Source organism: Monomorium pharaonis, chromosome 7, assembly GCF_013373865.1.
Source record: "Monomorium pharaonis isolate MP-MQ-018 chromosome 7, ASM1337386v2, whole genome shotgun sequence".
Classification (NCBI taxonomy): domain Eukaryota; kingdom Metazoa; phylum Arthropoda; class Insecta; order Hymenoptera; family Formicidae; genus Monomorium; species Monomorium pharaonis.
Window position 1 is genome coordinate 3,255,600 of NC_050473.1, and position 24,414 is coordinate 3,280,013.

At 34.3% G+C, this 24,414-nt stretch overlaps 4 protein-coding genes across 7 annotated transcripts in view; 2 read left to right on the forward strand and 2 right to left on the reverse strand.

Annotated features, from left to right (window-relative positions):
- Positions 1 to 54: 54 nt before the first annotated feature.
- On the forward strand, positions 55 to 8,127 carry LOC105836626 (venom metalloproteinase 3). 2 transcript variants are annotated; one of them, XM_036290249.1, is made up of 15 exons: positions 55 to 1,631; positions 1,733 to 1,793; positions 2,038 to 2,261; positions 2,569 to 2,658; positions 2,784 to 2,973; positions 3,097 to 3,193; positions 3,468 to 3,597; positions 3,784 to 3,932; positions 5,570 to 5,628; positions 5,745 to 5,871; positions 6,528 to 6,674; positions 6,775 to 6,901; positions 7,006 to 7,113; positions 7,290 to 7,633; positions 7,866 to 8,127. In XM_036290249.1, the coding sequence occupies exons 1-14, from the start codon at positions 1,572 to 1,574 to the stop codon at positions 7,614 to 7,616; spliced, it is 1,896 nt and encodes a 631-aa protein (XP_036146142.1). In that variant the 5' UTR covers positions 55 to 1,571; the 3' UTR covers positions 7,617 to 7,633; positions 7,866 to 8,127. The 2 variants fall into 2 exon arrangements, with proteins under 2 accessions (XP_036146142.1, XP_036146141.1); XM_036290248.1 differs by having other exon boundaries at positions 55 to 1,793.
- LOC105836628 (homologous-pairing protein 2 homolog) lies at positions 6,733 to 10,134 on the reverse strand. 2 transcript variants are annotated; one of them, XM_036290251.1, is made up of 6 exons: positions 9,834 to 10,134; positions 9,322 to 9,496; positions 8,825 to 9,247; positions 7,366 to 7,421; positions 7,004 to 7,180; positions 6,733 to 6,881 (listed from the first exon to the last, which is right to left on the reverse strand). In XM_036290251.1, exons 2-4 carry the CDS (start codon positions 9,472 to 9,474, stop codon positions 7,410 to 7,412), a joined length of 588 nt encoding a protein of 195 aa, XP_036146144.1. In that variant the 5' UTR covers positions 9,475 to 9,496; positions 9,834 to 10,134; the 3' UTR covers positions 6,733 to 6,881; positions 7,004 to 7,180; positions 7,366 to 7,409. The 2 variants fall into 2 exon arrangements, with proteins under 2 accessions (XP_036146144.1, XP_012536248.3); XM_012680794.3 differs by lacking the exons at positions 6,733 to 6,881; positions 7,004 to 7,180; positions 7,366 to 7,421 and having other exon boundaries at positions 8,124 to 9,247; positions 9,834 to 10,131.
- A 677-nt stretch (positions 10,135 to 10,811) lies between these two features.
- LOC105836625 (NADH dehydrogenase [ubiquinone] 1 alpha subcomplex subunit 9, mitochondrial) lies at positions 10,812 to 13,004 on the forward strand. The gene is made up of 7 exons (XM_012680792.3): positions 10,812 to 10,918; positions 11,105 to 11,319; positions 11,434 to 11,727; positions 11,938 to 12,104; positions 12,188 to 12,319; positions 12,396 to 12,585; positions 12,677 to 13,004. Exons 1-7 carry the CDS (start codon positions 10,879 to 10,881, stop codon positions 12,857 to 12,859), a joined length of 1,221 nt encoding a protein of 406 aa, XP_012536246.1. The 5' UTR covers positions 10,812 to 10,878; the 3' UTR covers positions 12,860 to 13,004.
- A 382-nt stretch (positions 13,005 to 13,386) lies between these two features.
- The window catches only part of LOC105836624 (leucine-rich repeat and immunoglobulin-like domain-containing nogo receptor-interacting protein 1), a 34,255-nt gene continuing 23,227 nt past the window's right edge, over positions 13,387 to 24,414 (reverse strand). Inside the window, exons 1-3 of one of the 2 annotated variants that reach the window (XM_012680791.3) lie at positions 18,984 to 19,596; positions 18,109 to 18,231; positions 13,387 to 17,755 (exon numbers count right to left, since the gene is read on the reverse strand). In XM_012680791.3, the coding sequence (XP_012536245.1) occupies positions 16,688 to 17,755; positions 18,109 to 18,231; positions 18,984 to 19,001 (1,209 nt within the window). In that variant the 5' untranslated portion in view covers positions 19,002 to 19,596 and the 3' untranslated portion in view covers positions 13,387 to 16,687. Of the gene's footprint in view, positions 17,756 to 18,108; positions 18,232 to 18,983; positions 19,597 to 24,414 lie in introns of those variants that run through there. The other variant, XM_028191662.2, reaches the window with a different exon arrangement.

Sequence of the window (24,414 nt, forward strand, 5' to 3'; positions counted from 1 at the left end):
ATTTATAATATATAAAATATTTATGTAAAAGCCTGGAACAAAAAAACTTATATTATTTTATTTATCTATATATGTTTTATACAATTTGGTTTGTAAAGAAAAATTTATACATTTGAAACAAAAATATGAATCATAAGAAGTATTTTATTAACAAAATATACTTTAGTGTATCTTCCTAGTTTGTGAATTAAAAGTGTTAAGGTAAAAGTATATAATATGAAACACCTGATTTTAAAAAGTGGCCAAAAATAAAGAAATGGAGTTTTCTAATTAAAACAAACATTAACGTACGACAAGATTATTTAAAAATCATAGATGATATCAATAATTTATTAATACGAAAAAATTTTCAAATTGTATAAAAAAGATCGTCGATTTGAAATAATAGTATAACGTCTGCGTTTGCATGCCTTTATCTTTGGTGACAAAAGGTGACATGTGATGGAACCTTGAACGAAAGTTAAGATCAGTCTATGAATTTCGTTCATAGATGCATAAAAGGAATCTATATATAATTCTATTCTTTACTAAAACTTTATCAAAGGGATTAAATGAAGAATGTGGAAAAGTAGCTAAATAAGATTTTAAACAAAATCGAAGACAACTCGCGACGTTACGTTAGTGTAAATTGAAAAAATTTTTTTTTTAACACCACTAAGATCTGCAGTGAGATATATAGTTACAGACTGCTGCAGACGGATCGATGATTGATTAACGTTAACGAGAACGCTGTGACTTTTGATGTAACGTACCGTCATGATTCATAATGTTATTTTTTATTTGGTGTCTGTCGCATGTGCAACGACGTGGATCTCCAATTAAATGAAAAATACGAGTATCCCACGAATTACGGGAGCATATCGCGGTTGGTAAGCGCGTGATAAATGATTTGTTTGGCAGACGCAAAAATATCGCTCGAACGTCAACGAAGGAATTCGAGAAGGCATCTTTCGAGAAAAATTTTTTTTTTTAATTTATGTAAGAATTTGTGCCTTGGATAAGCGTATGAACGATTATTTCCATTTTCCTCTGTAATAGTTCGTTCTTGAAACACCTGAATAGCTTCATTTATTAATTCGACTTTCTTTTTTACTTTTTATTATCCTTTATCAAAAATTATTTCCGAAGTAAAATACTTTATGATGTATTTTTATTGTAGTATACAAGAGCACAGCTTACATGATAAAAATTATCATGAACGGTTCTCCAAATGAGATCCTTGAGTGGACATTTGATTCACGGGCTTTAATCTTTACGTGTATCGTCTGTCACACGGAAGAATTATGAATTTGTATAATATTCTTTCTTCGTTACCGTGAACGCGCGCAAATTATACATTATATGTACAAGTGTTTTATCATATAATTGCGAACACAGATCAAACAACGTCCACTTAATTTATATGGGGCACGAAATAGTCTTTTCTCGTATTCGGGTTCCGGACCCTCTCGTTAGAAGGTCAGAATATTCGCGAAACACGCGAGAGAGATCGCAGTTTGCAATTATTTGATACCGAACGGTTCATTCCGTTTCGGTGACATTACGAAAATCGTTATTAGCAAAGCTGAAAGATGTTCCGCGCGATATTTCTACTATGTCTGGCTGGAATACCATTTTCACAATGCAAGCAGGTAATTCTCAAAATATAAATATAAAATTTGATCAAGTTTTCGTCCAGGTAGAATTAAGAAATGTAAAAGAAAATGTTAGAAATCAAAGAACGTATTTTCAGCTACACGAGTACATGACGCCGGAGGAAGTGATGGCAGTCTTTCACAAGCCGCATCATCTTGGTGAGTGTGATAGAATTTCCTCCTACAGGGAAAAGTATTTTTACTTCCAAGTACTTGTTGTATTTTTCTAAAATATTTTTCCCTCTTTTTAAAAAATAAATTAATCATTTTTCTTAGATCACGAAAAATATATAATAATATAATTGCAATTATAACATGTTATTCCAATAAAATGTTATTGATGACTATTATTTTATTTGCATTATATGTCTTTTATATAATTTTAATTTATATTAATTGTCAGTACCTGAGTACGACCTGGTACCAGTAATGCATCGCGAAGTGAAGAGAAATATTGAGGATGTCAAAGAAAACACGAAAGAGCTGAAGATGAAAGTCTTCAACGAGGACGTCAGATTATATTTGACACCCACAGAAGGTATCCTCGCCAATGAACATACACCTGTGTGGACTGCTTTGCCCGATTCACAAGCGCCCGAAGGATTGCAATACAAGGAAGTACCTAAGGTACAAAAAAAAACATGGAATAATCCTCTGGTTTTTCTTAAAATTATTATACAAATTGAAATTTTTCGTATAAGTATGTAAAGTCTGAAATATTCTGAGACCCATATAAAAAATATGAGAAATTTTTTAAAATATTATAAAATTATAGGTTTTGAAAAATTAAAAAAAAATCTTTTTAAACAATTTCTAAAAAAAGTAGACTTTTACCGTATTTGTAAAAAAAGTTTGAATTTGTATAAAAATTATGAGAATTTTTATTGAGGAGTACATGGAAAATTCTTACTGAATAATTAACTTCTCAACGTAGGCTATGGATTATGTGGGGATTCCGTTTCAAGACGTAAAAAGTTCAAGTTCACTTTTGGTATCTCCCACTCCTGACGGACACATGCATTTGGTAAGGAGTTCTATTGCATCTCCATTGTACTTCAAAGTTGCTATTGAAATCAAATATCTGTTTTTGTTTTCTTTTTATACGTATGTATAAAAGTAAGTCGACGACGTTTCGTTTTGTTTCTACAGAACGGAATATTAAACAAAACATTGATTATGAAGTCTTTGCCGGAACGACTTCTAAACAATGTTCTTTACGGAGGACCTAATCTCTACGAACCGCATCATACGAACAACTTGACGGACGACGAAGATTTCGCCTATACGCATCATCACGTAGTGTACAAGATGCCTTTGTCGGATCATCATCCAGATTTTAGTAAGCTGTTTGTTGTATTTATTTGTACTGAAAATTCTGGATGTAAATTCCCTTCTGGATTTGCGCGAAATTAAGTTCAGAGGCGCGTGTTTTATTAATACTATAATATTAATATTTCTTTAGACATTACGGATCCCGAAGGAAGCGAAGATGAGAAAAGCAATGCTCCGGAAATTATTTATCCAGAAGTCATATTAGTGGCTGACTACGGCCTATATAGGTAAACAAAATAATTATATGTAAGTCACATAAATGGCCCAACAATTATAATTTCTATAACAAACATATTTTTAGAATATATTAGTTATTTAAATTAATTGATTTGAGATATTATCTCTAGCTTCAAGTTACAATTGTGTTAAGTCCGACATATAACAATATCAGCATGCAGTTTATAGAATTTAAAAATGTATTTAATAATTGATATAAAAATATCATTAAGCATTAAGATCCGCTTCAAGACCAAAAAATTGCACTTTTTTACTTATTTGCAGAACACTGGGCGAAAATGTTGAACGGGTCGTAAAATATCTCGTCGCTTTTTTGAACGGAGTCGATTTGAGGTATCGTTTACTAACCACGCCCAAAATTCGATTTAATATTGCAGGAATGATCATAGGTGTGGTAAGTTTTAATTACATATACTTCACAAATTTCAAATAATCAAATATGCGGTACTTCATTAGTGTATAAAACTTTTCTAGTTATTTTTTATCAAGAGCTAAAACAAGATACCAAATCGAATTAAATGTGTAATATATTTTCATCTGTAATTGTGGAATTATTTTTAACGTAATACTTTTCGTTCAGGACAAGGATGCGATTCCATACTTGGAAGATAATCGCGTTGAAGTTTCAACCTTAGATGCGGATAATGCTCTGCGTGGCATGGCCGATTATTTCTATCGCGAGAACAGATTTCCAACAGAGTTTTACGACATGGTAATCGCTTTGACAAGGTAAATATCCGATAGCTCATGCCGTGCGCTTCTTAATTTTTATAAAAATATAATATTGGCCAGTAATTATTAATTACTTTGAGCATTAAAAGTACCAACAACAGTGTTTTAATATATTAAATACTCTTTAAAATGTTGGATAGAATATGATAGAAAATCGTTCTATTATATCCTATAGTGATTTTGATTCATATATTTTATAATTCACTTTTTCTATTTCAATTAAAAAAATATATATATGTACGGGCTCTTATATTGAACAAATAGTAAAAAATAAAGAACGCTTATAGAGCCAAAGCCAGTTGGATTTTGTTTAGTAAAAATTTTTTCTATTCATCGTAAATGATATAGTTGTTTATGATTGAAAAATATAATTTAGCTATACAAACTTTTATATTCAAAAAGATAAACAAGAATAGTTTATATATATTTATACGATATAATTGAATTGCAAAGATATTCTTTTCATCTTTATCCGACATTTTGTAATCATCATTATAGACGAAATTGTCAATAATAAAATAACAATCATTTTTTCATAAAATAATGATAAAGCACGATTTAATATTATTGTATTCAATAATATGGATTTACTATATGGACATCCATATTCTTGATTGAAAAGAATATTAAGATCATTAAATATCGAAATACGTATGATTTCTGTGTTGTGTGACTTACAAGGGAACCTCGCGAACTCGAATTGTCAGCCTATTGCAGAAAATAATTTTTACAATGCTCTGTGTATTGTAAAAATTCGATATTTTATGCAATTGTCAGCCTATTGCAGAAAATAATTTTTACAATGCTCTGTGTATTGTAAAAATTCGATATTTTCTGCAATTGTCAGCCTATTGCAGAAAATAATTTTTACAATGCTCTGTGTATTGTAAAAATTCGATATTTTATGCAATTGTCAGCCTATTGCAGAAAATAATTTTTACAATGCTCTGTGTATTGTAAAAATTCGATATTTTATGCAATTGTCAGCCTATTGCAGAAAATAATTTTTACAATGCTCTGTGTATTGTAAAAATTCGATATTTTATGCAATTGTCAGCCTATTGCAGAAATTAATTTTTACAACACTCTGTGTATTTTAAAAATTCATCACGATTGCGGATATTTTTCGGAAAAAAAAAGAAAATTATAAAAAATTTTTTTTAAATAAATAGCATAGTTAAATAAAGGTATTTATACTGTAAAACTTTCGTATGAAACTTTTTTTAATATTTTGTTTAATTTACGAGATATATCGAAAAACCGCAAAAATGTCTCAACTTTGAAGGGTGGTTTTACCCCTTCAAACCGTTTTTGGGCACCAACTAAAAATTTCTAAATTCATGTATTTACCCCCTCTACATTTATGCCAAGTTTCATTAAAATCTGAATTTTCGAGTTCGCGAGGTTCCCTTGTTAGGTACATGATAGATCATATAAATCAACATAGCAATTCTATCCATTTCGTTTACATTCGATCTTTTTCCATAAAAAATTTTAAACAGGGATAAATATTAATTACTGGCCAATTTAATACTGCCCAGTGTTACAAATTTTATAATAAAATGTGTTCGCGCATCATTTAAAACCATACAGTCCATAGATAACAACTAAAAGATAATGCGATATAATTTCAGTCTTGATATGGGCAATAGAATCACCGACGACCCGCCGAGCTACGACTCGTCGACTTTGGGTGAGTCTGCTAAGATACATATATAGCAATTACGATTCTTTCCACAGGTGTCGTTAATTATCCGTGATTTTCTGGGGGTAAAAGTATAAATTAATATAATCAATTTACGGTTGCAGGTTATGCATACGTAGCCGGTGCGTGCGACAGAAATGATACAAAAAAATCATCCGAGGCGGTAGGAATTGTCGAAGACAATGGTGGATTTTCCGGTATCATCCCTACGGCTCACGAAATCGGCCATTTGTAAGTCAATGCATTTTGCACAATCTATTTTTCTACAGGGAGAAAATTTTATAATAAAAACTATGGTAAGTAGCAAGCATGGACGAAGAAATTATGAAAATCTTTACTAGGTTTTTCATTAAGTTACCATAGTATATTTATATTACTTATGGTATAATTCTCTGAAATTTCTTATGGTCCATGGCTACTATTATACTCTAATAGAAATATATGTACTGAAATTTTATTGAAAATCTCTCTTAATTAACCCCTTTCATTAAAATTCGTTAAGGATAAGAAAGATAGAATTCTTCGATAAGAAATTTTAATGAATTTCAATAAAATAGGTCAATTGAGATATTTTCAATAAAATATTTCCATCAGGCTACATAATAATTTTGAATACATAAATTTTTCCCCGTGCAGGAAAACATAAAAGAAAGCTCATAAAGAATTATATTCACGTTTCAGTCAGAGGAGGCATTTAATCGCACCAATAATCGAATTTAATTCTATGTGACTTATGCAAATAAGAAACGCGAGAATTAATATCTTTATGTCCTTACAGATAATTGGATATATGCACTTAAAAAAAGAAAAAGACATTACAGTCGTATAGTTGCTCTATTATTAATTTACAAATGTTCGATGATAAAAGAAACGTTTTCGCATTACAGGATAGGGGCACGTCACGACGGTAATCCGAAAAGCGCTGGAGATTGTGCGCCTCACGATGGCTTTATTATGACTAGCGGATTTATGTTGCATGAGAACGGTTTTGAATGGTCCTCATGCAGCATAAACGCCTTCTACAATTTCATCAAGTATGTACGGCTGGCGTGTTTTATATATTACATATATATATATATATATATATATATATTTTTTTTTTAATAGACCTTATTAATTTAAGAATTATTTTAGCGAGGACAGAGCAAAATGCCTTTACAACAAGCCCGAAACGAGTGCACCGATAACGCGTATTTTACCCGGAGCTTTGCTGTCCTTGGACGAACAATGTTACCAAGTCTCTGGAACGGCGGCGTGTAACGTAAGTTAAAATCGATATAATTTTATCGTATTCTTTCATATATACAATCAGTTTTATATTGGAAAAAATTTTAAAAAGATTTATAATATATATTTTGCTTACAGAAAGATGCTACGGTCTGTACTCGCTTGGAGTGTGAGTATCCTAGAATTAAAGATTTCTGCAGAGCAACTGCACCAGCGGCGGAAGGTTCTCCTTGTGGAGATGGTTTGGTAATTTCTGTTGTTCTTCATTTTTTAAGTATCAAATTTAAAAAAAAAGTCCTTAATAAAAGGCAGACTGTAAGAAATGGTATTTGTTATAGAAATGTACTACATAATTATATTAAATGAACTACATAATTATAGTATATATTAACGATATATAATATTATGTGATACTTTTTTAGATCTGTCTGAATGGCAGATGCGTGCTTGAAGGATTAATAAAGGACAAAGACAGAAAGTTACTCGAGAAGTTCTTACCGAAATTCACTCTTCAAAAGATCAAAAAGATTCCATGGTTGCAATTACTGAAAGACCTGAAGGACAAGATAAAGGACACAATAGAGGACACAAAGGACAAACTAATAGATACGAAGGACAAGATAAAGGACACAATAGAGGACACAAAAGACAAAATAATAGAAACGAAGGACAAAATAAAAAATACCCTAATAGACAAAAAAGACAAAATAATGGAGACACTAAAGAAGAAACTTTTCCCGTACAAATAAATACCAACGTTGCCAAGGTATAAAAATCGACTTACTGAACTTTAAAATGCGAAAACGGCCTGAAATTTATTTAAATTACGTTACTAACGAAAACAAACGCCCTTTTACTATTGCACGTAATTTTGTAATTAATCTTGTAATTTATATTATTCAATCTTGATATGTAGACATAATTTTTTGGCACAAGAGAAAATTTAATAATAATTATGTCTTTTTAAAGTAAATATTTCAATTTATGTGTTTTTACAGGACACTTATGAGCTGGTACATCTATTGCCACACACTATACTCTATACCGTTGTTGCTTTAATGAAATATATAAAAATAAACAATAAGATATACTTTCATATATTATGTATTAGGGATATATTTTATGTTCTTCTAAGAATATGTTTTAGAATATATCCCGAATGAAATTTTGCAATTTTTTGTACATAGTAGTAGTTTATGTATGTAAATACAGAAGAAGTCATGTATGCATGTGTAATTCGCAATAATACCAGTATATTACAAAATTCACATACACAAAATTCAAAAACTATAATATTCTCTCACACATCATTAGACAAGCAATAATTTCAGCTTTTGATGTCTCAAATTTAATTATATTTTAATGCAAATCTTTCATATTGAATTCTCAATTGTAAATTAAGTAATTGTAAGTTTCCATTGATATAAATTTTCAAAATTAAAAATTGTCATCATTTTTATAACTCTGAAACTTGAAATATAAATTTTAATGTGATATTTTACATTAATTAATTGTTCTGAGATGTCTCACATATTAATGTCCATGAATTTAGAGAAAATGTGATAGTTTTGAAGTGCCTTATATATAATGCGCAACATAATGAAAAATATATATATATATAAAAACGAACAAAATAAATATTAATCTATCTCAACTATAATTTCAAAAATTTTATATAATATAGTGGCATGTGCAAGTGGCATGCTACATATCAACAGATAATTCTATTTAACACACAGTAGTTTTATAGGTAACTTTTGCAACAGTGAAACTTAAGTAATTTTTTATACATATGTAAATGAGTGTTTTATATTAATTAAAATGAAAACATTTCACTTGGTTCATTCAATATAAATATGATTTTACATATGATGTAAGAATAAGAAGCTAAATACAAAAAAATAAATACAATACAAAAATAATGTGATTATTATACAGTTGTTGAATCTATGCCTACCTCATCATACAGTTCGTTTTTGTTAACGGGATAATTTTCCAAAATGCAATCTATTATTTCAACGCATATCTTCTTCCTTTTTAAATATTCACGCGAGTATTCATCCAAATCCTCCTGCGCCTTTCGTTTAGATTCTTGCAGGTCTTCAGTGCCACTCGTTTCCATCAGCTCATCCAATTTGTGTGTTAACTGTTTCACATTTTGCTGCAGAACTATCTTTTCCTTTTGCACATCTTCCAGCGTCAAGCTCGATTTCAGCGAGGCTAAAAGTGTTTCCTGTTCTTTCATTTCTTTCACGACTTCCTGATATTTACTCTCGACTTCATTGGCATGAGTCTGTAGCTCCTTGTCAATCCTCATTAGCTCGTCAGGTTTATACGTTGAATCTTGAACAACGCAATATATCTTCTGTTTGCCATAAACCTGATAATAAGATGAGAATATTTTATTTTTAGTATTTTACTTTTGCATCAGCTGCGAGCCTTGCCTTATCTTACTTTTTCAAACAGTTTCCCATCTGCCACCAATTGATCCATAGCCTTTTGAACCACAGTTTTATTGTGTTCATTATGTAAATGTGTGACTACGTCATTCACGCTGTAAGGTCTATTCTGTGTCTTCATGTAATTATAAACAACCTCCACAGCCATTCTGTTACGTCTCTTCAATTAACTGTAACATAATTGAGATATTATACACATTGAGATAGTAACATAACCATTTGAGATACTGTGAAAAGAGTGTCATTTTAGAAACATTCAATTACAAATACTAAATTATAAACGGTTATTTGATATATAAATTTAAATTAAACATTTAAAGCGTAAATTTAAATCGTATGCCGAATATAATCACTGCTTACGAGCCGGCAAGCAATGTATCAAAGACCATCTAATAATAACGAGATATTAGTGTATTTTTATTCATTTATTTACTACTTTCGTCTTCTTCTCTTGTCTCTATCTTGAATTTTCAATCTTATTTATTATTGTTTATTATTGTTTATTACCTTGCAGACACACAACGTGAAACAATGTCAGAATATACGTCTGATACTACTAGTAGAATACGTCATAAGAAATACGTTGTATGTACCTACACTTATCTGCAAAATATCGACGTTCGTCCAAATTATTAAGAAAACATACTTAAGCAGAAAATAATCAGAGCTAAAATTTTTTCGGTAATCTCAAAAACATCCAAAATTATTAGAATGTATTTTGAAACTGGAACAAAATCTGATTCAAATTTCGCGGCTTTTTAATGCAATAATTTAGTGGTAAATATTAAAAACCACTTCTCCCTATGAATGTTGGGGGACAAGGTGATTTGATTTACGACAGAGACATCTCTCGGAAATTTTTGGGAACATTTTTTGTAATTTGCAGCTTTTCCGCTAGATGTAGCTCGCGAAATTGCGTTCTGAAACACATTGGCTGGGTTCGGGGAGACGCTAAAAGTATTATTCTATCCTTGTTGCTCAGTGAATGTCGAAGAAAGATAGAGCACGCTCACAGCGCCAAAAGCGTGCTCTCCGAACCCAACCATAAACGATGTTTCTTGTCAAGATCGCGAAATTTGAATATGACAGATTAGACCTTTGATTAACTTTATATCTATTTTTTCTGATAATCAATTACTTCTTGAGAAAACGTAATGAGAATTATAATTTATAAAAGCATATATATTTTAAAAATATATATATGATTAGTTTTGTTTAATAAATTAATTGTTTAAATGTTATTTAACAAGATAATTAATATAAATGTTGAAATATTTATTATACCTTTCTCGCTTTTATAAAAATATTAGACGCAAAAGAAAAAAGATAAGGAGCTAGATGTGATTTTAGATCACGTCACACATACACAAGATAAAATGAATTAAAAGGTAGTATAAATTTTCATAACGTACCATTTTTTTATTTTCTAGATATAAATCATTTATTTCAATTAAGCAATAATTTGGAAAAAAAAAAAACAATCGTTAAAATATTCAGAGTTAGTTGATCTCGTCAAAGAATTCCGCACCGTCCATATGGATGGCCAAAAAAGATGGCCGCTTTGATCCCGAGGTATACTCTACAAGCAGCAAGTAAGATTGTCACGTCGTTTACGCTTTTTGTAATATTTAACATTTTCTCCCGAAATCAAGATGTACAAACGTTTAGATAGTAAAATGGGGTTGCATGTAACTTATTTTCTATCGACACGCTACGATACAGATACATGTTTTTGCATAATTACATAACCAACAGTTTGTTTTGATGTGCATTTGCAGGGAAGCAGACAACATGCATCGCGGCCGTCGCGACGGTGCAGACGAATCATTACTCGTCGCAGCCGCCGCGAGTTATCAAAAATCCCACCACCGCCTCTCTGAAAAGAGGTACAGGTGGCCGTAGCTCCTTCAACGGGATAGTATGCACGGTATTCGGTGCGACTGGATTTGTTGGGCGCTATGTGTGCAACCGCCTCGGCAAGATTGGCACTCAGGTACAATGCAACATTGAAACGAAGGAAACCGAAAATATCGACTTATCTATTGCAGGAGTAAAATATAATACAATGCAATGAGCTTTTCAGTTGATTATCATGCTTTGTTTGCAGTTGATAATACCGTACAGAGGTGACATGTACAACTGCTTGCCTCTGAAGCTCTGTGGAGATCTGGGACAAATTCTGTTTCATCCGTTTCATCTGCGCGATGACGAGTCGATAAGAAAATGTATTAAATACTCCAATGTAGTTATCAATCTGATTGGTCGCGATTGGGAAACCAGAAACTTCACTTTTCACGAGGTACACGTTGAGGGGGCCAGAAGACTCGCCAGACTGTGTAAGGAAGCCAATGTCGAGCACTTCATTCATGTGTCCGCCCTAAACGTGACCAATGACTTGGAGGTAGATTGAACTACACTTGTATAGCATATTAAGGCTGTGTTTTCTTTGGTACTTAGCGCTTGTAAGCATCATTTGTCCTTGTTTAACGTTTGATTGAACAACAAAGAATTAACTGAAATGATGCTCACAATGCCATAAGTGCCAAAGGAAACTCAACCTAAGTCAGAACAATTTGTGATTTTCTCACTGTAATAATATTCCCACGTTTAGTCACACGTACTAGATGGCGGTTCGCAATTCCTTCGTACGAAATGGGAAGGCGAATGCGCGGTGCGAGAAGAATTTCCCGAGGCTACGATTATTCGGCCGTCGAACATATGGGGCCAGGAGGACCGATTTTTGCGTATGTACGCCGGCATGATGAGACATCATTTCAGGTAATTTGCGTGAAAATAGATTTCCCAGCATAATAGAAATGATATCTCTATTACAATCTGATGACATAATGTATTTCTTATAGGACTGTACCATTGTGGGAAAAAGGTGAAAAGACGGAAAAGCAGCCAGTGGCTGTGTACGATGTCGGCAAAGGTATCGCAGCTGTCGCAAAGGACCCCAGAAACACAGCCGGCAAAACTTATCAGTTTGTCGGGTATGGACGATTATTACATTCGTTAATATCGTTACCCCGATTGTTTTCGGGAAATGTGAATATTTTATCTGCGTAGGCCAAATCGTTATAAACTGTCTGAATTACTGGACTGGTTCCATCGAATACGGATACGTGATCCAGTCGAAGACGGCTACATGAGAATCAACTTAAAATACGCGCCACTTTTCAAACTTAAAGTCACTTTGAATGAATTCATAAGTACCGCGTATCCTTTAGGAAACTTACAATGGGAACATTTGGAAAGAGTATGTTTTAATTTTATTATGAAAGCGTTTGCAAATAAAATAATACGATTTAGAAAATTAAATACTATTAAATTGACATTGTGTCTTTCAGGAAGCGGTATCTGATAAAATATCAAAGGCACTGCCAACTCTAGAAGATCTTGGCATCGAGTTAACGACAATGGAATCGCGAGTTCACTGGGAGTTGAAACCGTTCCGTAAAGATATTCAATATATGGAGAGCGTTGGCGAGTTCGATCCTGTTCCGAATCCACCAACCATACCAATTCATTAAATGCTTTCTCTAATATGCTAGATATATAGATAATATAAATATAGAATAAAATATGTACTCTTACCGTTAAGTAATACTTACTGTAAAGAGTATGTTGTTAATTAAATATCGCGATTTCAAATACATATTAAATTATTTAAACATTTATATTTTACAAGTTCTATCAATTTTAGATTAGGCGGAGGTAATTTCTCGAATCTTCTATCAAATAAAAGAAATTTGCTTCAAGAATTTCCTATGGAATTTTCAATAATATCAGAAAATTGTGGAATATTTATGGAAATCACGAGGAGACTACATATTCATGTTTTATTCCATTTATTATATGACAGGATAGTCTAACTACAATGAAAGATTACAGTGTTCAATAATCGTGTCTATTAAACGCTATTTCAAACATTGGTAAAAAATATAAGCTAGGTTGGTCCTCGGTTATTATGCTGACCGAAGGCCAAGCAAATCTTCCATTACGAATGGCAGCGAACACGTTTTATATAGTGCTTTTTTGTTTTTTTTTTTTAATTTTATTAAGCATAATATAGCATTACTTCGTAATTCTGATTTATTTCGTATATAGCAGTTGGACGCCAATGTATTTTTATCTATAAAGCAGTATTTTTTTTTAACGAATTCGATTATGCGAAGAACAGAATGTTCTGTAGTATATATCGTTTCAAATTTCCTACATGATACTTTCTTCTTTTCTTTCTTCGTATTCTCATGTATTTACCTGACTTTCAATATCAAGTAAATACAAAATGTTGGCACAGTAAACGCTTTTATACAAAGTATACTACGTATACGACTGTTCACAGTATCAAATGTAACTCGGAAGCATTTCGTATATCGTGACTTTTAAGGGAGTCAATGCCTCGTCTAATTAATGATGCATCAGTTCCGCTGACTTCGATGAAAGCAAATTTTTGCATGCGGTTTCTAACGTGTGGGACGATAAGCAATTTCTAAGATAATGCTGGTGAAAGATTGACAGCGCAGCGATGTTACGGAAGAACGTTCCACTTTAATGGAATTTCTCGTTTCATCGATATTTCTATTGACTTTTCATATACGCACACATGCGTATGATTCATAATGGTAATTAATTATTCGTCTAAAATGTTGAGCATGTGATACACTGCTATCCACTTCCATCTCGTTCGATTCATATTTAAAAGATACACAGATTAAAAGGTCCTGATGCAAGTATGTCTCAAAATCGCATCTGAACAATTCAAAATTTAAAAAATAAATGATGAATTTAGTAAGTGATTTTGTTTTTTCTTTTCCCTTTTTATTCAAATTATTTCAATATTATTTTATCCTCCTGAAGTTTACTAATTACTACAATTACTTCAAAGTTATTTTAGAAAAACTGATATTCGATTTCCAGTTTAAAAATAAAAATTAATTTTCTCACAAAATGAAATTATTTTGTCTATCTCTTTTAAACCGTGTATCTTTGTGCACGAAAATTGTGATATTTCAATCTTTTTCCGCTAATCTTGCGCGTCAACGCAATTAAACATGTGTACTTAATCGCTAGATACTTTCATCGCGTTTCCCATTAATTTAAATGATCCCTTAGTTTGCTAATAGGATCGTAAAGCAGGTGAACGTACAGACGCGTAGCTCGGATTCCTGGACCCGGAAGTAAGATTTGTAGTGGACCTATTTAGAGATATAAGACTCTCCAAAATTATATATATTATTAATTATATATACTCTAGTTTTTTTTAATATTACATTATGTCAAGATATGTTATAATGTGAAATTTTGTTCGTAACTAATATTTCCATTACGACATGTATGTGTAATATAAAAAAATCGGTGGCCCTTTGCTTAGCGGATAAAATTTCATTTTGGCTTTTCCCTATATTTTATTTCAGTTTTTTCCTAAAAAAACAAACGTACTCTACACGACGCGTCCACGCAAAATTCGAAGCCTCGAGTAAGTGCAATAGTGCTGGTCCAGTATGCCGGCCAGTTAAAGCTCGCATAACGTTCTATCTCTCATAACTACCCGCGATCGACAATCGTGTATTCGCGGAATTTGTTGTCTTGATTCATTACAAAAAAAAAAAATCGAAAGGACTGTGCATAGGCCCGTATTATTGTTATATATTTCTGAGTTTTAATTAAAAAAATAAGTATTTGCTGCTGTGAGATCACCGTCAAATGCAAAGAATAAGAGGATAAAAAAGAAAGTTTGCATCCAGTAACTTATCGCATTAACAATTATATGCAACAATAAAAAATGGTATAAACAACAGATAAATTCTTTTTTATATGATAAATAACGTGAGATATAATATGAGACCGTAATAGAGATATGCAAAGAATTTGTTTAATGCCGAATCGAATTAAATTAGTGATATATATATAACTTTCAATTAACATAATTAGTATTGAATATTAATATATAAATGACGAAAGATTTTGATATTGTGTAACAAAAATAATATTGATTATGTAAAGTTATTTTACACATAATTTTTTAAAATTGTCAATATACTCGTATATGATTTGTATTTGAACTTTTTAGATTCGAAATTTTCGAACAGTTCGAATTTGAATCATAGAGGTTAAAATCCGAATCGAATGTTACCTAATTTAATTCAATTCAACTCGTATTCGAATAGTTCGCACATCTCTATACTATAATAATTACCGTAACATTTTCGGATAAATAGATATAATAGAATTATACGCTCCTCGATCGCGTTTTAAATATTCTACCAAGAACAAAGAAATATTTTCGACGCTAGATAAACGATCTTCTCGATATGTGAGATCACTTATTTATTCACTTTCATGTGCGAGAGGATATGTATCCATTTGGCATTCAATGATTAGCCGCGTTTTTTTTCCCGTTCATACGACAATAACAATCGTTTCTCGCGCAAATGAATCTCTCGTTATGTTGCGCGAACGTTCATACATCTCGATCCGATATTATCGAGAATAATAATGCGGATAAATGTTATAGGGACAGGAGCTTCTTTATTGCTATTTTTTTTAGTTTTTAGTATACTCTGCATTCATATCCCTTCAATGCTGTATATTCTTTTCGGTTAACAACGGAAAATATCACATTGTACAACAATGTACAACATCTATAAAAAGCTCTCATTTAATCTTCTCTGAGTGAGTTTTTTCTGCGACAAAATATTGATTCCACTTGTCGAAACTGAATTAAAAAACGAGGCTAATAAATTTGTCCTTTACGAGATCAGTTTGCAGTGAAATATATGATAGTTAATTTGAAGAAAAGAATAGAAGAAGAATCAGAAATGTCTTTCGAGAAGTCAAAAAACGACAGAAAAAAAATTTTAGGACTAGATTATGTTTTTGCAACATTGAAGCAATCTAGTGTCAGACATTAAAATTAGATTTCTATTTAGTCTATTGTTTTGATGAATTAAATTTACATCTTGGCACCGCAAATCTAAATTTCGTTTACTAATTATAACTTCGTAGATCTTTGCTAAAATGTTTGCAGATTATTTCGAATCGCGAGACCACTCTTCTCTTTTTTTTTTCTAATATGAGCTCCTCTCGTGTCAAGTCATAGAAGATCAATGCCGAAACTCTACAGTGATGCTATGCGATATACCTAATGTAACTGGTACGAGATGTCCTCTCGCTTCTCATCTTTACCGGATTGCGAAGACTCCGCTGCACGAGGAGGACGAAGACGGGAAAGACCTCTCGGCACACAAGCCGTACAGCAGTAGCACACAAGCGCGCACATAAATATACCGATCGTTTATCGTCGCCTCGAGCATTCGAACGCGGAACAATCGTCGAGGAAACTTGCCGTAGCAAGCTCATCGGAAGAAGTTCGTCGAGGCGAACAGAAAGACGATCAGCAGCAGCGCCGAGAGACGGGACACCCCGACGACGCCTGAGCCCAGGTTGTCCTGGATCACGTTGTCGTGGCATCGCGCGACCAGGTCGAAGTCGACGACGTTCATCGGCTTGCCGTTGTACTCGAACGGCGAGATGCAGTAGTTGCGGCGTTGGAACTCGACGCTGTTGCCGCGGGCGAAGTCGCTCTCGAGGACGTTGTGCGCCTGGCAGTCGCACGGGAAGTGATTGTCGACCGCGCTGACCGTGTCCACCTCGAGGACTACGTCTCTGGCGTGGCGCGGCGCCTCCAGCACGTGATTCCCGTGGAAGCGTAGGATCTCGATGTAGTTTTCATGGCGCAGGTGTAGACGCTCGATCAGGTCGACCTTGTTGTTGAGCACGTTGAGGCGACTGACATAAGTTAGGCCGGCGAACGCATTTCTCTGCACCACGCCGAGGTCGCTCTCCTGGATGTAGATTGAGTGCACATGCGACAGGCCGCGGAAGGTGTAGGCCTGCAGCCCGGATAGGTCCATGTAGCTGAGCTTGAGTTGGCCAACGTGCTGGAGACCGTCGAAGGCCTCCTGCTCGATCGTACGGATGCCGGACGGGAAGATGAGATTGTTAACGTTGGTCAGGCCGGCGAACGCGTGGCTGTGGATCGTCAACAGCGGATTGTTGCTCAGCAGGATCACGTTCACGTTCGACGTGCCGGCGAATGAGTAGCCCTCGACGTAGCGGATCTTGTTGTTCGCCAGCAGTAGCACCGAGATGTTCTGCAACGCGGCGAACGAGAACTTCTCGATGCACGGCAGCGGCGTGTGCTGGATTGACAGTTCGCGCAATCGGTTCAGTCCGCGAAACGCAAACGGCCGTATGGTGGAGATGTTGTTGCCGTCCAGGGTGAGCTTACGCAGGAACCGGAGGCCGGCGAACGCGTCACCCTTTATCACCGGGAAGTTGTTCTTTGTCAGGGACAGCTCCTCCACGCTCTCCGGCAGCTGCTGCGCCGGGATGTCCTCGAGGCCACCTGTATTGCAGAGTACCTGTAACGGAAGCCACGTTTCGTTTCATGATGCAGATATAATAACGACGGAAGTGGTTCTAATGATTATTTGAGGTAAGAAATATATGACTGCTTTCTTTTCAATTCTTAAGCGATTTATGACGAAAAGAAAAAGAAACTATGAAATTAATGGTTCGAAATAAACTTTCAGTGAGGCGAGTGACTGACTCTAAACAATTTTCCGAATAGTAGTATGTTTATGCGTATAATAGTATATTTGTAACAAAACAAATTATGATTTTTCCACTGTATTTTTATGGGGCGAATTAATGAAATTTGACTCACTTGGGAATCAAAGGGTTCATTACTGGTATTGTTAGTATTGTTCTCTACCTGTTTCGGAGAAAGGCAAATGCATTCTGGTGGACAGTCCCGGTTTCTCGTTGTAGTAATCTCCAAGTCGGAGGTATACGTCAAATTCACCGCTGCTATGCATAGCAGGTAGTAAATGTAGATCTGAGAAATTAAATTACGCGAAGTGTTGTAAACAAAGTATGTGAAGAGGTCCCTTGTACATTAATTCGTGCACTATATTAACTTTAAATATCCCAGATTCACATTTTTTTCAAGAATGTAGAGAAAATAATCTCCAAAATACATTAAAAGAATTAAAGAATAAATTAAATAAACAAGTAAAAATAAATAAAACATTTTACTAATAGAGAGAAAAAGAAAGGGAAAAAAGAAAAAATTGAAAAGGCAAGAAGACAATTTAATTATCAGACATTTTTGAATCGAACTACATTTGGACAGTTGTGCAGCAGCATAATCGTCGATTAGAAAAAACCAAAGATGTATTCTTCATAATTCAATAAGTTAATTCAATCAAACTTGCATGACACACATTAATCATCAGGTTGATGCGCTATTTGCCAAATATGTAACGAAAGCTGGAAGCAAAACCCGAACGAACGATTGTCGCGACGAATCCCGATATACGTTTTTTATTCTTTTATTTAGAGAGGAATTTTTCAATCTCCCTTTTTCAATTTACCGAACCTGATCCAATTCCCAACAAATACCCCGAATGGAAATGGGACGACCTTCGCACCAACCTAACATTCATCTATTCGAGCATGCCGCATGTCGGATCGCAAGCCGATTGAGGCGTGCAATCGGACAGACGGACGCGGACGGCGCGAACGCATGCAATACGCACGAGACGCGGTGCGTATTATGCATCGCGACCGCATGCCGGGGCTGCGTACCTGCGCCCTGCGATACATCAATCCCGGGATTTTTACGGCGCATGCCTCGGCATATCCGGGGTGAGAACGTCACGCGAGAGGCGATGTAGGTGAGATGCGTGCGTGCGTGTGCGTGTGTACGTGTACGTGTGTGCGCGCGGGTATACAGGTGTACACGTCTCTAGGGGTGAAACGGGGCTATCGGGCCGAGGAGTGTCGCACGACGCGAAGCCAACACACCGAGCGGACCCGTAAACGGGGCCGCTTTTTCCTCTTCCTGCCGCGCGGAGAGGATGCCCACGCGCGAGAACGTACACGCAACTCCTCGCGCACGCACACCCGCTGCACGCACCCCTGCACGCACGCACGCGTGCGTGTCTGCTGCCCGCGCGCGAATCCACGCGCCAACCGACTCGCACTCCCCTTTCTCACGTCCACGGGAACGTTCTCCCTTCTGCCGCGACCGTTTGACGCGCGGAACACGGGACCACGACGACGAGCTGGAGAACGACGACCTGGACGACGACGACGACGAGCGGGCGGAGCGGCGAGATCTCAGCATCCGCGCGCGCGGCCGCATTCGCCGGCTGGGCTCGGGGCTTTATTTCTCCTCGGCCACCCTCTCGCCTTGTCAACCCCCTTTTCGCCGACCCCCTGCCGTTCGAAGGCTCGAGCGCACTGCGCAAGCCCATAATTATTCTCCCCGCGAGCGTATCGAGGAATGAGGCTTATTAGCGGGACCAGTAACTGTATTTCTCTCTATCTATCCTTTTCCCTTCTATCTCCTCTCTTTATCCCTACCCCTTTCCTGCCCTTATTCCCCGCAATCCCTGCCGAAAAGCCGAAAAGCCAAAAATTGCGTGCCGCGACTTCTACACGAGTCGTTTCGTAATTTAGGGTTCTCTTAGTATGTACCTGCTGCATTCGGAAGATTAAAGCTCACTACCCCTTCTTCATTTTTCCTAAAATTTTTAATCGCTTGTGTGTGTGTGTGTGTGTGTGTGTGTGTATATCTCTGTGTATGCGTTCTTATTTATCGACTTGACTGTAAATCAATCATTAATTATCGTCTAATTATTCTATTTTTCTCGCTATATTTGAATCAATAATTTTATCACAACAAAGCGACTTCTATTATTTAAACGAGAACTTTATTTCTCATCAAGTTTTTCTAAAGATAATATGTAAAAAATTGATAAGCATTTGAAAAATACACATATATGTATCTAAAGTAAGCATAAAATTATTACTGTCATTATTATAATAATATTCAATAGGAAATTTTTGAATACGTTGTATTTAACATCAATATAGACAAACTTTGATCATGACATGTAAGGGATAACGTTTTTAAAACAATCATCGTTTCGAAAAAGAAATCATGTATCAAATAATCTTTTTGAAAAATGTATACAATGTTATTTTAAAACGTTCACAAAAAGAACACATAAAATAATCAACATTATTTTTAAATTACGTTTTGCGAGAGCGTCTGCGACGAAGTCACAGATCATTAAGCATTAAGTCACTTAATTTTTTTTCTAATTTTCTTTCATCTTTGTATGATCAGTAGAAAAATTATCGCATACTCTATAACTGTAGAGCTTCAAATCGTCTTAATCCATCTTTGCAATTGCACGTAAACACACACACACACACACACACACACACACACACACGCGCGCGCGCGCGCGCGCGCGCGCGCGCGCGCGCGTAACGCATGCACGAAACGATCGGAAGGCGGAGATACGCTGCGGATCACTAAACTCGTACCACGCATGCACCCTCTAATCAAAGTAAACTTAATTAACAGGACTGATTAATAAGCGACAGTGGTGTGCAAGATTATATAGTTTATTTTGTAACAAACTCTCACAATTATTGATAAAATACATTGTAGGAGCAAGTGTGTAAATATATGTAATATATATAATATATAATCTATATATATATATATATATTTTATATATGCACAAATTAAAATGTATATTTGTACCTTTTTAATAACTATATTTGTACGCGCATTATATCACGTATATACATATATATAAATATGTACGTGAGCGCGCATTGTGCGTGTGCGTGTAAGTCAACATAGTAAAAAAAAAATCAGTCTTACATTCAGTCTTACATCGCTAGTTGTAAAAAGTGGTGTCGTCCACTTGTGACTATTTACAATCGTGCTGGACAGACGAAAGATCAAACGTCACGGTAAAAATACTTTCACATACTATTTAGACGGCTTCACGCGCGCACGCAACGTGCGTGATGCCTCGCTGACAACAATTTAATAGTTGACGCGCCCGCGTTCATATAGTAAAAATTAATCAACGAATAAAGCACGAACGAAGGCACTAGAAAACCTCACGATGTACCATATTCGAAGGACGCATCGATGCATCGAATTGCGTTTCGCAGACACACGTGGCTTAAAATAGATATTGCCGATTATATATTTTTATATAAAATGTGCTCTTACATCAGGGTCTCACACACCTCTCTGACCATAATCTGATCAAATCAAATTGCTTTTAAAAAACAACACACGTAATATCGACACGCACGAATCGCGATACGTGAATTTTTTTTTTTCATTGCATATATATTTTGCTCATCTGCAAGTTGTTTCGGTTTGATCTGCGCAAACGGACAGATACTTCGAAAAAGTATAACGTACAAACGTACATTACATGTGCCGAAAATAAAGACATCAAAACGTACAGGGTTAAAAGAGAGATGAATAATTTGCGATTAACATAAATCTTTCCCATTGTCAAAATAGGATCTTACATATACTTCTTACGCCCTATCAACGATTTCGATAAAAACCTAATTAGTTCCTTATAAAAATGTTATACTTGGCACTAGTGCCTTATAAAAGTGTTATACTTGTAATTAACACTTACTTTTAGTATTAAAAGAATTGCTGTTAATACTTTTAATACTTAAAATAAATAATAATTATTGGCCAATTTAATACTGCCCCGTATTACATTTTTATAGGGGGTGCATGATGTACCACGCTCGGTCTAAGTAAAATTTATTAAACGCTAACAATAACGTATCTTATTTGCTACTTACTTTCTAGTATTGTACAACATATATAAAAAAAATAATAATGTATATAACAATGACTATAAAATCTGTTCTTGTAATCTGTAAACAAAGCATTTTCAGAACTTGGAGTTGCCTTATGTAATACCTTGGTGGTTTAACGTTAGAGATCCTCTTGTGATATTGATTTATATTATATTAAAGGGACATTTAATCACATTGTTTTTTGTACGCTCTGTAAATATATTCTCTCTATATAAAAATTCTATTGCGATAAATATGGAATGACTTATGTATATTGAGGTAAAAATGTTCGAAGTAGCTTTGGCTTATGTATATGGAGGCAAAGTATCAACTTGACCCTTCTGTACGTTCCATTTCTTATGCACATATACTCGAATTGAAGCGTATACTACGCAACGCGCTTCTAATTGAATGTAATCTGTTCCGCCATCACTCTTTTCGCAAATATATGTTTTGTGATAAAAATCAATAAAATCACAAAATTTTTCAAATATCAGAAAGTTTACAAAATCATCGTGTTTTAAAATGGTATAATCTGAAACAATTTTAAATTAAACAGTTGCTTATTTGTGTCTAGCATCTTAAAAAGCTGTAAAAGTAAAAATAAATTTTTGCACTTTTCAATACGTTTCGTAATGCAGATATTTTAGTATTAGACGGAGGGTGCTAATACTAGGGCAAAGGATTTCTTAAAGAGGCAACCTTTCTCTAGTTATATGTAATATTTTATGAGAAGAAATAATAGAACCTATATAAGATTAAAATTATATAAAGTAATAAAGTATTTATTTATATTAATAAAAGGTGTAATTAATGTTTAAATCTGCCTCTTTATTTAATTGCAAATCTAAGCTTTCCTGATACTTTGCCTCGATAGGTATTGAGTATTCAGTAATTGATATCTGTATGCACACATACACACGCGCATACATACGTTTAGGTTTAAAATCTGTATTTTGTCAGTCTTACATTGATGAACACGTTTACTGAGGTAGTTCGTTATCATTATTATTGACATATTTGAGCGATATTGCAATCGTATCCCGGAAGTACATTCAGTAACAAATACAACGACGAAGCACTTATACAATTACTAACAAATTAATAGCGATGTTTAAATAAGCAATGCAATTTAGTTCGAATAAGCAATACAAACGAAGTCCATAATGAAATGATAAGTAGCAAGTAACGAACCGTCAAAACCTATCATCCCGAAATTATTTCCAGTGCTTACATTCATTGCTGATACGTTATTATTACAGAATATCCCTCCATATCATTTTCATTCGCGTTTATATAATAAGGAGGAGACAAAAGAACACTTCCGTACACATAGCGACGCTCGAGATTCCGTTCGTGAACCTCATTTCGCTATCAATTTGTTAAAGCATTAATGTCAATACAGTAGACAAGGATGCGGCACAAATGAATATGTCGCAAGACAAAAAGTTCTTCAATCCTCAAATGTCGCGGTATTCCATTAATGCAGATGTGTTTATCTTATCTAATAATTTTAGAAATACATATTTGAATCGGATAAGATTTGTTTTTTGTTTTAAGTAAAATTTTTAACTTTTTTTTAAATTTTACATCTTTTCATATATATTTTAATATCGTTATTGTCACGTTGAATACTATGAAATAATCTTTGGCTAGCGACACGTTCTTTTGTGCAAAAGTCGTGGCATTATTAAACCGTAACTCGCATGTAAATTTTAAATTTTAGGCGAATATATCTCAATTTACACAAAGAAAACATCATTGAGAAAACTAAATTTTTCAACTTGTTCAAATTTCTTTAATTCAAATATTTTATGTATTTAAGTTAAATATATAAATACTTGAAATAAAGATATTTAAGTACTTTGAAAAATTTAATCAATTTGACAACATTTTTTTCTCAAGTGTATCACTTGACTACATGCAAACCGTGAATTACGAACAACGAATCAAAACTTTACAATAATTAACAGTTTTATCGTTATTTTAGTTTTCTTTTTTAAGATAATCACTCTGTACTCTCTTTATAATTATTTAAATCTTGTTAAATTTTGAACAGAAATAAATAAACAGAAATAAATGTTTTGCGTTCAATTGTATCAATATACATAACGAAAGAACTAAGACATCCCATAAAAAACATCCCAGCAAAATATTATTTATAACGCTAGTTATTTACCAATAGATTCGAACAGAACGCCGCGTTAGATTAGTGTCACTTACGTTCGCGTTAATCTCATGTTCTGCCAGTAAGAAGCCGCTGTTATAATATAATGTGGTAGATCGACAACAGAAACTAAGCAGAGAGAATTTATCATTTCGCGTTATTGATAAAAATGAAATATATATCATTTAAATGGATACAGACGATAGA

Excerpts from the sequence above, each read along its gene's own strand:
- LOC105836626 (XM_036290248.1), top strand. The coding sequence starts at position 1,595 with ATGTCTGGCTGGAATACCATTTTCACAATGCAAGCAGGTAATTCTCAA. Across the intron at positions 3,194-3,467 it reads GCTGACTACGGCCTATATAG|AACACTGGGCGAAAATGTTG; the intron begins GTAAACAAAATA and ends ACTTATTTGCAG. Across the intron at positions 7,114-7,289 it reads CTCCTTGTGGAGATGGTTTG|ATCTGTCTGAATGGCAGATG; the intron begins GTAATTTCTGTT and ends ATACTTTTTTAG.
- LOC105836628 (XM_012680794.3), bottom strand. The coding sequence starts at position 9,474 with ATGGCTGTGGAGGTTGTTTATAATTACATGAAGACACAGAATAGACCT. Across the intron at positions 9,248-9,321 it reads ATGGGAAACTGTTTGAAAAA|GTTTATGGCAAACAGAAGAT; the intron begins GTAAGATAAGGC and ends TCTTATTATCAG.
- LOC105836625 (XM_012680792.3), top strand. The coding sequence starts at position 10,879 with ATGGCCGCTTTGATCCCGAGGTATACTCTACAAGCAGCAA. Across the intron at positions 10,919-11,104 it reads GTATACTCTACAAGCAGCAA|GGAAGCAGACAACATGCATC; the intron begins GTAAGATTGTCA and ends GTGCATTTGCAG. Across the intron at positions 12,105-12,187 it reads ATGATGAGACATCATTTCAG|GACTGTACCATTGTGGGAAA; the intron begins GTAATTTGCGTG and ends TATTTCTTATAG.